The sequence below is a fragment of the Pristiophorus japonicus genome, chromosome 4, assembly GCF_044704955.1.
Source record: "Pristiophorus japonicus isolate sPriJap1 chromosome 4, sPriJap1.hap1, whole genome shotgun sequence".
In the NCBI taxonomy this organism is placed as follows: domain Eukaryota; kingdom Metazoa; phylum Chordata; class Chondrichthyes; family Pristiophoridae; genus Pristiophorus; species Pristiophorus japonicus.
In genome coordinates this window covers 186,234,454-186,247,021 of record NC_091980.1, presented here as the reverse complement: position 1 = coordinate 186,247,021, position 12,568 = coordinate 186,234,454, and the positions used below count along the sequence as shown (strand labels likewise).

Below are 12,568 nucleotides of genomic sequence, written 5' to 3'. Positions count from 1 at the left end.
GTGTGCAGTTTTGGTCTCCTAATCTGAGGAAGGACATTCTTGTTATTGAGGGAGTGCAACGAAGGTTCACCAGACTGATTCCTGGGATGTCAGGACTGACATATGAAGAAAGACTGGATCGACTAGGCTTATATTCACTGGAATTTAGAAGAATGAGAGGGGATCTCATAGAAACATATAAAATTCTGACTGGATTGGACAGGTTAGATGCAGGAAGAATGTTCCCGATGTTGGGGAAGTCCAGAACCAGGGGTCACAGACTAAGGATAAAGGGGTAAGCCATTTAGGACCAAGAGGAGGAGAAACTTTTTCACTGAGAATTGTGAACCTGTGGAATTCTCTACCACATAGTTGTTGAGGCCATTAGATATATTCAAAAGGGAGTTAGATGTGGCCCTTATGGCTAAAGGGATCAAGGGGTATGGAGAGAAAGCAGGAATGGGGTACTGAAGTCAGCCATGATCATATTGAATGATGGTGCAGGCTCGAAGGGCTGAATGGCCTACTCCTGCATCTACTTTGTATGTTTCTATGTTTCCGCTGCCTGCGTTTGATTTCTGCATGCTCTCAGTGTTGAGACTCGAAGTGCTCAGCGCCCTCCCGGATGCACTTTCTCCATTTGGGGCGGTCTTTGGCCAGGGACTCCTAGGTGTCAGTGGGGATGTCGCACTTTATCAGGGAGGGTTTAAGGATGTCCTTGTAACGTTTCCGCTGCCCATCTTTGGCTCGTTTGCCATGAAGGAGCTCTGCATAGAGCGCTTGCTCTGGGAGTCTCGTGTCTGGCATGCGAACTATGTGGCCTGCCCAGCGAAGCTGATCGAGTGTGGATAGTGCTTCAATGCTGGGGATGTTGGCCTGGATGAGGACGCAAATGTTGGTGCACCTGTCCTCCCAGGGGATTTGTAGGATCTTGCGGAGACATCGTTGGTGATATATCTCCAGCAACTTGGTGTCTACTATACATGGTCCGTGCCTCTGAGCCATACAGGAGGGCGGGTATTACTACAGCCTTGTAGACCATGAGCTTGGTGGTAGATTTGAGGGCCTGGTCTTCGAACACACTTTTCCTCAGGCGTTTAATGTGGATTTTAATACCCAGTTTCATCATTGTGTTGGTGCCCTCTAGTTGAACCTTGAAATAAGTACAGTAAATTAATTTGGTTTGTAATATCCCAATTAGTTTAAATTAGATGTGATTAATGAGGGTAAATGCTGCTTGCTTGTCTGTCTGTCTTTCACTGTAGATTGATATTTCTGTATATTTCTTGAATTTTTATTGCTTATCCATTTTCTTGCATTGATGCATTTGTTTTTTTCTCTGCTTCTGTAGACTTTTCGAAAACATTTTTTCTTCCTTTCTCCTTCTTTGAGTCTCTCTGTGCCACACGCTATCTCCAGCCTCTGTCTCTGCTACACTCGCTCTGGAAAAATTCACTTACAAGTGAGGAAGGATGACTGTCTCTTTAAAAAAAAGAAAGTCCTTCCTTCCTGTAGGGAAGTGTTTGGTTTGTATTTAGCACTGCTCCACCATCACACGGCAGAGATTGCGGACTCCATTTGCAGGGGATTGTGAGCGTGCAGCGACTTTGAAGCAGTGTGTTGCCACTTGCCTTGTACCAGATGCAGTACCTTGCTTGTTCCCTGCCACCAGCCTTTTGTTGCTTTACTTTTTGTTTCCTGTGTATTTGTTTGGGCTGTCTGCCCTTTTTTTTTCCTTTTCCTCGTTTCAGTAAGACTACAGTGGCGGTCTGAGCAGCTGTCAATCTGTTTGAATTGAGGATTCCAACTGCTGTTACACATGTGTGGACTTCAGTCTGGCGCTTTGAACCCGTAGAGTGTTTGTGGTTCCAGTCTCGCTGTAGTGATGCCGTAGCATTTCAAATCAGGCCTGCTAATCCAAACTGCTAAGTTTGGCTGCAATGCAAGACATGACCGGTCTCCAATTCAAATATCCTGTTTATATTTCCACCTGGTTTGGCAGCTTACTGATGACCTGTTCAAAAAGTCAATAGGAGTTGAATTGTTTTTTTGGTGTGGGGGGGGGGGGCGGGGGCGGGGCAGGGGAGAAGGAGAAGGAACCTGGATGATTCTGCTTCTCTTTTCCACTGCTGAAGCAAACAAAATTAATACACCTTTTGGTGAGATTCGAAGAGGTGTGTGACATTGACTTCTCCCTTCATGTCCCCCACCCCGACTCCCCATTTCCCATCCATTACAGATTAGTAAAAAAGAGAGGGACTTTGCAGGGAGTTTTCTGGCACAGTGGCCATTCACCCTGGATGACAGCTGTGTTTAAATTTCAGCCCTCACTAATGAGATGAAAGGCTCCATTCTGCTGGATGTGACATGGGTTTAAGCACTCTTAAACCCAGTTCCTCAGTGAAGACGGGTCCATAGTACAAATAAATGGCCCTAATTTAGTAGTAATTGGCTTGAAAGTGGTGATCTCGCTTGGAAGCCACAGGATGACTGGTGTTGGAATTGGAATCATTTCAAGAGGTGATGGTCTTCTGAAGTTGGGATGAGTCTGTTTTAGGGAAGAGTAGAGCTGTGTACTGGCTAGCTTGCCCAATTCCACAGTCCACAATTTGCCACAAATTGGCAACTCACTATTGGAAGCAGGAAGGATGAGTGATGTGGGATATGGAAATGTCGCAGAGAATGGACTTCTGAGCTTGGCAGTTAAGGCATTTTGTTGGGTGAACATAGCAGGACCATTACTGTGGACCTGGCTGGCCTGGGTCTGTCTTGGAGTGCTTGACGCTGACATTAGAAATGGGAAAATGTCCCACTATCACCTTGACTGAGACGAGCTCACTTGGCACAGATCAGAGCTTGAAGCTGAGAAACATTCTATTCTGTTGCTCAGTCCCACACCATGGGGATTCATTCCCCTTTGAGTTATGTGCGGAGTGAAGTGTTGCTGCTTCATTCCCATTTCGATATTGTTGATGTAAAACTGAAATTCGTGCTCTACAGGGGCAGAATTGTGATTACAACAATCAGCTCGGAACTGAGCTAATGCAGCTGGAAACACTATTACAAATACATTTTGCAGCTAATATTTGCATCTTCCAGGCTCAACTGCAGATTGCTGTTTGGTTGCCGAGCAACCAAATGGAACGTTGAAAGTTACTGCGTGACTGGAGGTTAAGGAAAGGAAAATGGTTGCGTGGTAAGAGCCAAGAGGTTAAATCTTGTCAAAGAATTGTGGCTTTGCAGTTCAGGCCAGTTCCAGAGCTAATCTGGTTCTTAAATTGATTCCAGGATCTGGTTATCACAAAATATCTTGGCAAGTTCTTGTTTCTGCAGATAGAATCAATGTTTCCTCTTTTGGACTGACTGCAGATGTAGATGTGAGCCCTTTGAGTGTTTGGCAATGAGACTGTTCAGTGACCATCTCAAATGAAGAGTAAGGATCTCCCAATGGCAGTCAAAGCTGTGGTGCGAGGGGGGTGGAGGAAGGTGCTTTATTCTTAATTGATGGTCACCTCTAGCTCCTACCTTGTGGTTTGCATTATTTGGCAATTGATTTTGTGCAGACTCACAATTCACTACATTGGACAAAATTCTCCCTTCGTCAAAATGTCTAAATATGTGGGGAGATTTATCGTTGCTAAACAATGCTGAATTTTAAGATTTTTTTTACTATTGTATGTAATAGTTTTATCAGGTTGAAAAAGAATTAATTGAAGACCAATAAACCATCTCTCAATGGAATGTTATGAGTAAAGTTCATACAAAAGCATTGTTTGCAACTGGAGTTAGTTGTGCTCCCGTGGCTGAACATTATAAGAAAACTTCCTAATTAAATAATTTATGTGAAAAAATCTAGGAAGTGGTTGATTGTAGTGTGGACCACAGGAAGTATTCATCAAATGGAAGCTTCCAAAATGGCACTCAAAAATGACAGCTCCAAAAGTGTTCTCGGAAAGCGAAAATGATAATAGTTCTGCACCTATTTTCTATTTTCTATGTTTCTCTCAGCCATTGGAAATGGCGTTTTATCCAACCCTGTCACAATGGATGAAAGCCTCTGTGATTGCTGCTGAAGCAAATCAATATTGCCAAAAACTCATGTCAAAACTCTGCTTCCAGTTTGGCACCAGATTCAGTGCTTTGTCGGACTGAGTTGCTGATCAGGTGTAATTGGCACCAGTGTATGAAGCTGCCCTCCTTGGGAGTGCTGGGTGCTGTTCAATGCAAGGTGGAGAAAACCACTCGGTCTGTTCTTTAAGCACAACCACAGGAGTTTAACTGATTGGGTCTGAACGCCTACAGTCATGGAGCCAAGCACCATTAACCAGAGGACTGTGACCTGGTATCCTCATACTCAGTCATTCATTCACGATTTTTACTGGAAACTGCTGGGAGTGTACTATAGACCCCAAACAGTCCGAGGGAGATAGAAGAGTAAATTTGTAGACACATTTCTGACAAGTGCAAAAACAATAGGACAGTAATAATGGGGGATTTCAACTGCCCTAATATTTATTAATTGGGATACAATCGGTGTAAAGGGTATAGAGGGCACAGAATTCCTAACTTGCATTCAGGAGAACTTTTTTTAGCCAGTACGTAGCGAGTCCAACAAGAGGCGGGGGAGGGGGTGGCAATTCTGGATTTAATTTTCGGGAATTAAGCTGGGCAGGTGGAAGGAGTATGAGTTGGAGAGAGCAGTTTTGTGGTAGTGATCGTAATTCAGTTAGGTTTGGAACAGTTATGGATATGGACAAAAATAAAAGGAGAAAAGGTTCCCAATTGGGGATGGTGGTGGTAGGGGGGGAGGGGGGAGGGGGGTGGGGGGAGTCGACCAATTTTACTAGGTTGAGAAGTGATTTTGCAAAAGTGGACTGGAAATAGCTACTTGAAGGTAACTCAGTGTCCGAGCAATGGGGGGCATTCAAGGAGACACATCATCATCATCATAGGCAGTCCCTCTAAATCGAGAAAGAATTGCTTCCACTCTAAAAGTGAGTTCTCAGGAGACTCTACAGCCCAATACGGGAATTACAGTCTCTGTCACAGGTGGGTCAGACAGTGGTTGAAGGAAAGGGTGGGTGGGGAGTCTGGTTTGCCGCACACTCCTTCCACTGCCTGCGCTTGCTTTCTGCATGCTCTCGGCGACGAGACTCGAGGTGCTCAGCGCCCTCCCGGATGCTCTTCCTCCACTTAGGGCGGTTCATGGCCAGGGACTCCCAGGTGTCGGTGGGGATGTTGCTTTTTTATCAAGGAGGCTTTGAGGGTGTCCTTGAAATATTTTCTCTGTCCACCTGGGGCTCACTTGCCATCTAGGAGTTCCGAGTAGGGCGCTTACTTTGGGAGTCTTGTGTCAGGCATGCGAACAATGTGACCCGCCCAATGGAGCTGGTCGAATGTGGTCAGTACTTCGATGCTGGGGATGTTGGCCTGATCGAGAACACCGACGTTGGTGCGTCTGTCCTCCCAGGAGATTGTTAATCCTTGCTACTGAGCCAAGACCTAGCTCTGTCAAGCCCGTGTGGTGGCTGGTGTGCAACAGTCACCACACGTTTATAAAAAAAAAAATCCAAGCACAGGCATCTTCCACCCATCAAGATTTAGTTTGGACCTGGAATTTTAGGTCCTTCGTTGAAACACCTGTGAATTTTTTGATGTGGAAGCAAGTCATCCTCGATTCAAGGGACTGCCTATGATGATGATTACTGGTCATTTTTTTGCCAGTTTATGGCTGGCAGGATCAGTACAGTCACCTAATAGTAAACTGGCCAGCCATTGGTAGATTATGTATAGCCATGGCAATGGAGACGTTTTGAAGCCTAAACCAACCCACTCACTGGTTGAAGGAGAACAGGTGGTAAAGAATGGTACAAGTGATATTGTGAAGAGTATCCGTAACGGCAAGCTTAACCTCTTCATTCTGCTCTTGCACTGCTTGAATTGAATTTCTGGTGTTGTAGAGGCCTCACTGGTTTAACAGAGAATACTTGTCCAGTGATGATAATGATGCATGGAAACCAAACCAGGTGTGATCCGAGTTCCCATTCTGTAACCTGAGTAAGCAGCGTTGACAAGTTTTGTTGAGCAGGGATTTTTATGTCCTTGTGTGAACCAAGATTTGTTTTCCTTTTCCTCCTCTCTCCAGGCGGAGACGGCAGCCAATCGGATCTGCAAAGTTCTGGCTGTTAACCAGGAGAATGAGCAGCTAATGGAGGATTACGAGAAGCTGGCTACTGATGTAAGTACAAAGATTTCTCCATGATCGCATAACCAAAACTATAGAATTGTAGGGATGTTTTCTCCTTGAATCTGAAATGTGTGCTTCAAAAAAGGGATTGGGGAATCGCCCTAATTATTATTCCGCAAATGAGCTTCATCAGGCTCTTGTGGGAAATCTGCATCCTTTCTCCCCCCGCCCCACCCCCCATTTCATCTACATATATGCACACCTATGGAGTTCTTCCTTGATAAATATTCAAATAACACAGCTCCAAATAGCTGCAAGCAATATAACAAAACTAAATGATCAGCCCTAAAGTACAGAAAGGTGTAATTATTCTGTTCACCGAAATTTTTAATTGTGTTCTTAATTCACAAGTAATGCCATTTGTAGCCTTCCAGATTGGTTTTCCTCTGCATCTTGGAAGGCTGATTTTAGACTATTTAATTTAGGTGGACCTGCAGACAGGCCCACAGATTTTAACACCATTTTCGTTTTTTCCAACTGCCCCAGTTGCTTTTTGAAGGTTTTTTTTATATCCCAAGCTCCATTTATTGCCATTAGGGTTAATTCGAGCTGATACTTTCGAAGGAAGAGGAAGTGTAGCTGCGGAGGGTTACCAGGTAGGTCGGGTTGCCAGGGATTTGCTGTACGCCCTCCTGCCAGCATTCACACTCTTGCAGCGAGAGGTAGTGTACCTCGCTGTGGCAGACATGGCTGTCGGAGGCTCCTCTTCCCAAAGGAGACTGAACAGCAGAGCTCTGGTGGTGTCCGGGACCACAGAGGTCGGCTGTGGCCTTGAAACTAGTCTGTACTTTGTTGCAGAGTTGACCTATGGGATGGTGTTGTGACATGGCACAGTTGTGCACTGTCTTGAATTAAATAACCAAGGATGCCAATTATTGCTTCTACCCACTGAGCCATTGCTGAGAGATGGAGGTGTGAAGAGATCCTTCCCTGCAACACTCCAGAATGAGTTCCAGAATTCTACAGTTTATTGCAGTCCTGATCCTTCCCAGCTATGGGTTATCCTGGGTCAGTTATTTAATTTCCCTGAAGTAACAAATCTCGATGCCACCTCAGGTGGCCTATACTCCTGAATGTTCCTAGAATTTTCCCCTAGTTTTGAAGCATAAATAAAATAAGTCAAGTTGGGTCAGGAGCTTGTGGAACACACAAAATGGGATGGACTCAGGAAATGTAAACCTCTATGCAAGTTCAGTATCACTGTTCTGGGCCCAAGTCACTGGTACTGGACTCATCAGCTTTCATGGATGGCACGTATAATAATGTCTGAGGTACCTCAGTGCTTACTGAGCACTGGGCTTTCTTCAGTCTCCATAATGGTGGATAGTGACAATGGGCCTGAATTTGCGGCCCGTATAGGAGTGAACGAGGTGCGCACATGCCAGTAGGGGCTCCGCACGTTCCGGGTTTAGGTATGCAAAGCGCATGCGCCTAAACCAGGAACTTGTGATCTGTCAAGAATCCTCTTGATAGATCCACCACATCCATAAGTAAAGGGCCTCCGTGGGCGGAAAGTTGGCCAACTCCTGCCCAACAAATGTCCTTCAAATTCTTACAACTGATAAAAGCAGATTTGCTTTTTCAGCGTAAGACTTTTAAAGTACAAAAAAAACTTTAAAAAAATAATAATTTAAAATCCTGTTAAATAAGCTAAGTTTAAAATATGTAAATTTATTTTTCAACAAAGTTAATTTTTGTTTTAAATCAATTAAATTCAATTTTTATTAATTTGAAGTATGTGATTTTTTTTTTGTTATTTTCAGTGTTTCTGTGTTTTGGGGGATATTTCCCAATCATACTTATGGTGATTCTGTATATTGGAACTCGCCATTAAGTATGAATTGTAAACACCCCCATCTCTTGATAGGTTGGGCCAGCCCACGTGATCCCAGGGATGAGTGCGAAGCGCCTAAGTCCCTGGGATACGTGGGCCCCTATACAGGCCTTTGCATAGAGGCCGAGAACAAGAAGTTTCCGGATCACCAGGTACTTTCATAGAAATCTCTGAGGTCGGAGGCATCCAACCGCAATTTCTGGGCCATTAAAAGGCGATCTGTAATTGGACATGGTATGCAGGTGTCTATCCTGGGTCAACCAGATCTGGTAAGTGACTGGCAGCCATGTTTGTTTTTCAGCAATACATCCGTACAAGTATTGGTGAGGTACAGTTTAAAATGGCAACCAAGAAAAGTCCAGCAGAGTCTGTGCCCAGCATGAACTTTGACCCCCTGTAGTTTTTAGCATGTCTAAATTCGTAGCATCATGCCTGACCACCAACCCGGTAGCATCACCAATCCCATCCTCCATTAATAACATAGTAAGACACTCTCCCATGACCGCACTGTCCCTTTTACGATCATCCAGATTCACTTTCATATAGAGGGAGGAGCAGTATAGAGCTCGAAAATGTTTTGTGAGTTTTCTAGGTCACTAAAGGCACCATTATGTTGTAGCTCCTGGAGTGGATCCGACGCACCATCCCGTGGTTGGAGAATCGTGCCCCAGAGAACACCATGCAGGCCATGCAGCAGAAACTAGAGGATTTCCGAGACTACCGCCGGCTCCACAAACCACCTAAAGTGCAGGAGAAGTGCCAGCTGGAAATCAACTTCAACACCCTGCAGACCAAACTGCGGCTCAGCAACAGACCTGCCTTCATGCCATCCGAAGGCAAGATGGTGTCGGTATGTATTAATAGAATAATACAGTACGTCTTTCTCAACATATACTGGAGGAGCAATTGCGTTGTAAATGCTTCATAACTCAGATTCCCCAAGCTCATTTTTCATTTCCAATGGACTCTTGGGTTATTGGGTGTGATTTGGTTGTACGGGGTTTAGTCATTCCACATTTGGTGCAGATTTTATCATTGCTGTAGTGTTAGCTTGTGGGGCTGTATATCTAAAGCTTGGTCTCTGGTCACAGTAATCCTGTCATTTTGCACTGAAGAAATTGTTGATGACAGTGGTGTGAACCCATGTCCAAACTCATTTCTCATAAGACAGACCGACCTTTGTAGACAGCAGCTTGTGCAATATGTTGGAGCACAGTGACATTCCCTTTCCCCTCACATTTATAACTGTAAAATACTAATATATGTTACTGTTCATTTCAATATCAGATTATTTTATGATTTTCACCCATTCCTAATGCTTACGACCTTCAATCATAACTTGGTTCTTGGCACCCCTGATCTTCCTAGTGGCAAATTGCCAGCAAATCACATGCACTCTGTCCAGTTTGATTGTGAATGTTTGGAATTAATTTCTGCATTTTCTTCTTTTATTCTGGAGGTATAGATGTCGCAAACGAAGCCAGAATTTATTGCCCATTCTTGGTTAGGAATAGAGTAGATGGAGAGAAACTATTTCCGCTGGTGGGGATTCTAGGACTAGGGGTACATAGCCTAAATATTAGAGCCAGGCCTATCAGGAGTGAAGTTGAGAAACACTTCTATACGCAAAGGATGGTAGAAGTTTTGAACTCTTTTCTGCAAACGGCAGTTAATGCTGGATCAATTAATTTTAAATCTGAGATTGATAGATTTCTGTTAACCAAAGGTATATGGGGCAAAGTTGGGTATATCGAGTTAGGTCACAGATCAGCCATGATCTCATTGAATGGCAGGACAGGCTCAAGAGGCTCAATGGCCTACTTCTGTTCCTGTGTTCTCCTGGAGAAGAAGGTAGTTGTTAGGCTTCTTGAACTGCTGCTGTCCTTGTGGTGAAGGTACTCCCACAGTGCTGTTAGGAAGGGCCCACCAACCATGAAAATGTAAATTGTTGCAGCTTGAACTGCAGCCTAGGCAGCGACCATTTCTTTTGGTGTCACATTGACAGAACCCTCTCAGAAATGCACGAGTCTCCCAGAAGTGTTGTCATGTTTCACTTGATGGTGTTGGTCTTGGTAAAATCCTTTTACCTTTTCAAGTCCTTCTGGGGAATGTGAACATCTGTCGGGTTTTAGGACGAACTTCTCCGTTCATTTCTTTTATTTCATATTTGGAAAATGCGGCAGTGATACAATGTTGGGTTATAAATTTTAAATTGAGAGGCAGGGAGAGTAAGGGAGGTAGATGAAACATGATTAAACTTCTGCTTTAAAAAAGCTGCACGCAGAAGAAAAAATGTTGCAGCTTTGCAGCTGATTGATTTTGGACTTGTGCCTGACCTAATGGTTGTACGCAGTTTTAAAAAATGAAGTGGTGTATTAATGCAGCAATTTAACGAGAAATCAATTTTTAGGCTTTTCTTCAGATCAAGTTGAGTTTGTTTCCCAGAAGTTCATCCAGTTCAGGCCAAGGAGACCCCAGGTTCAATCCGTGGCTGATATCCGCAGGGAAAACTGTCGTGCTAAAATCTGCTTCCGTGTCTTCAGGGGCAAGTGGGCCGGGTTGTAACACCTGATCCCTATCCCACACCCCCTGCTGGAAATGCTTCTTAGTGTGAACATTGGGCAAGGGCAGGGTTAGCTTTGGCTCTGATGCCTCCTATGGTCAATAATCAGTTGACTCTCATTGTCAAGGGCACACATTGCCTATGGAAGCTCACTCCAGGAAGAGGTCAACACCTCTGAGAGGTGGAGAAACCATTTAATAGAGAATAGAAGGGAGAAAAAAAAACACAAGTTGGGTGAGTGGGGCCCAGAACAGAGCGTTCAGTTACACTGATTGTGGAACTGATTGGAAATGTTATATTTCCAGACTTTGAGCACATGAGAATGAAATCACCTTGTTCATCCCATAAGAGACCAATTCTGAGTAAATATGGATTTGGTATTTGGGCAAGAGCTCAGAGAGGTCAGCAGTACGCGATTGCTAACTGCCTGGGACCGCCACCGGTCATCACTGTGAAAAGAAATGTTCAGGGTACAGTCCTCCCTTTGGCCCCCACACCCAGAACTGGGGCATGTCAGCCCTCACAAAAGTAAAATAAATCACTGCTTCCCCACAACCCCTCGCACTCCATTAATGACCGAGCATGAGGAAGAAAAGATTGGGTAGGAGAGTCAACCCAAGTGTTTTTTTTTTAACCTCTTACTTCCTCTCGGCCCACATGATCTCATGGTCAGTTTCACTTTGGTATTATCATGGGCTCCGAGCAGGTTACCTTTTGGGAGGGAGTGTTTTATAGGGTTGAGCCAAGGGGAATAAAATAAAGGGAGAAAATAATTTTACCCTCCTGATTTTTTTTTTTCTTTTAAAATAACAAACCTATTGAATAATTGTCGAGCTGCAAATAGTTTTGATTGATATCTTGCACTTTATTATAAGTAGAATAGCACTTTAGCTGCCTGCTGGGGCTACCATTTCCCCCACAGCAGATCACAGTTGGGCATTGGTGCTCACCACTATTTGATCATATTTTACATTCAGACCTTGGCATATGCAGAAGACTCAGTGTGTCTGTTACTGCAGATTAACTTGCATTAATTAATTTTAAAATCCCAGGAGGGATTAGTGAGCAATGCAATCTTATATTTAAGGGCTTTTTTTTTTAAATCAAAAAACTTCTAAACCGTAATATATGTATGTCCCTCTCAAATAACAATGTAAGGCTCCCATTAGCCTGCTTGCTGTTTTGGGATTTCTATTTAGCATTAATGTGACTACCTAATTAGTGGATGGAATGTGCAGCTAGAACTGAGCAGGTCTTGCTCAAAGCAAGAGTTTGTTTTCTTTGGAACAGAGGAGGCTAAGGGAAGACCTTATTGAGGTGTATAAAATTATGACAGGTCTAGATATAGTGGATCGAAGGGGCCTAGTTCCCTTAGCAGAGGGCTCAACAACCAGGGGGCATAGATTTAAAGTCATTGGTAGGAGGTTTAGTGGGGATTTGAGGGAGAATGTTTTTACCCAGAGGGTGGTGGGGGTCTGGAACTCACTGCCTGAAAGGATGGCAGAGGCAGAAACCCTCACCACATTTAAAAAGTACTTAGAAATGCACTTGAAGTGCTGTAACCTACAAGGCTGCGGACCAAGAACGTGAGATTAGGCTGGATAGCTCTTTTGTCAGCCAGTGCGGACACGATGGGCCTAAATGGTTTCCTTCCATGCTGTAAATTTCTATGATTCTATGAAAGCATGGACTGGTTCTGTGCTGAATCATAAATTCCTTTCCTTACCAAGTACACGATGCTGTAAGGTGATGCTTGTCTGTAGGATCTGCTGTGCTTGTGCCCTGCCCACAGTGCATTCACCTTTACCTTCGTAACCCCGCTGTGACTGTGATGAAAATGGGGCAGCTTCTCTTTTCCAATCCCTGGTGACCAGAGTAACCGATTATGGGGTACCCATGGAGATGTGCCTAAGTTAATGCCACCCCATTTGAACCTGCTCGGAGA

General features: G+C 44.2%; 1 protein-coding gene across 7 annotated transcripts in view; it reads left to right on the top strand.

Annotated features, from left to right (window-relative positions):
- The window catches only part of actn1 (actinin, alpha 1), a 208,944-nt gene that overhangs the window by 162,459 nt on the left and 33,917 nt on the right, over nucleotides 1–12,568 (top strand). For all 7 annotated transcript variants that reach the window (XM_070878920.1, XM_070878915.1, XM_070878914.1 and 4 more), the window contains exons 9-10: nucleotides 6,125–6,217; nucleotides 8,680–8,910. In XM_070878920.1, the coding sequence (XP_070735021.1) occupies nucleotides 6,125–6,217; nucleotides 8,680–8,910 (324 nt within the window). The remainder of the gene's footprint in view (nucleotides 1–6,124; nucleotides 6,218–8,679; nucleotides 8,911–12,568) is intronic.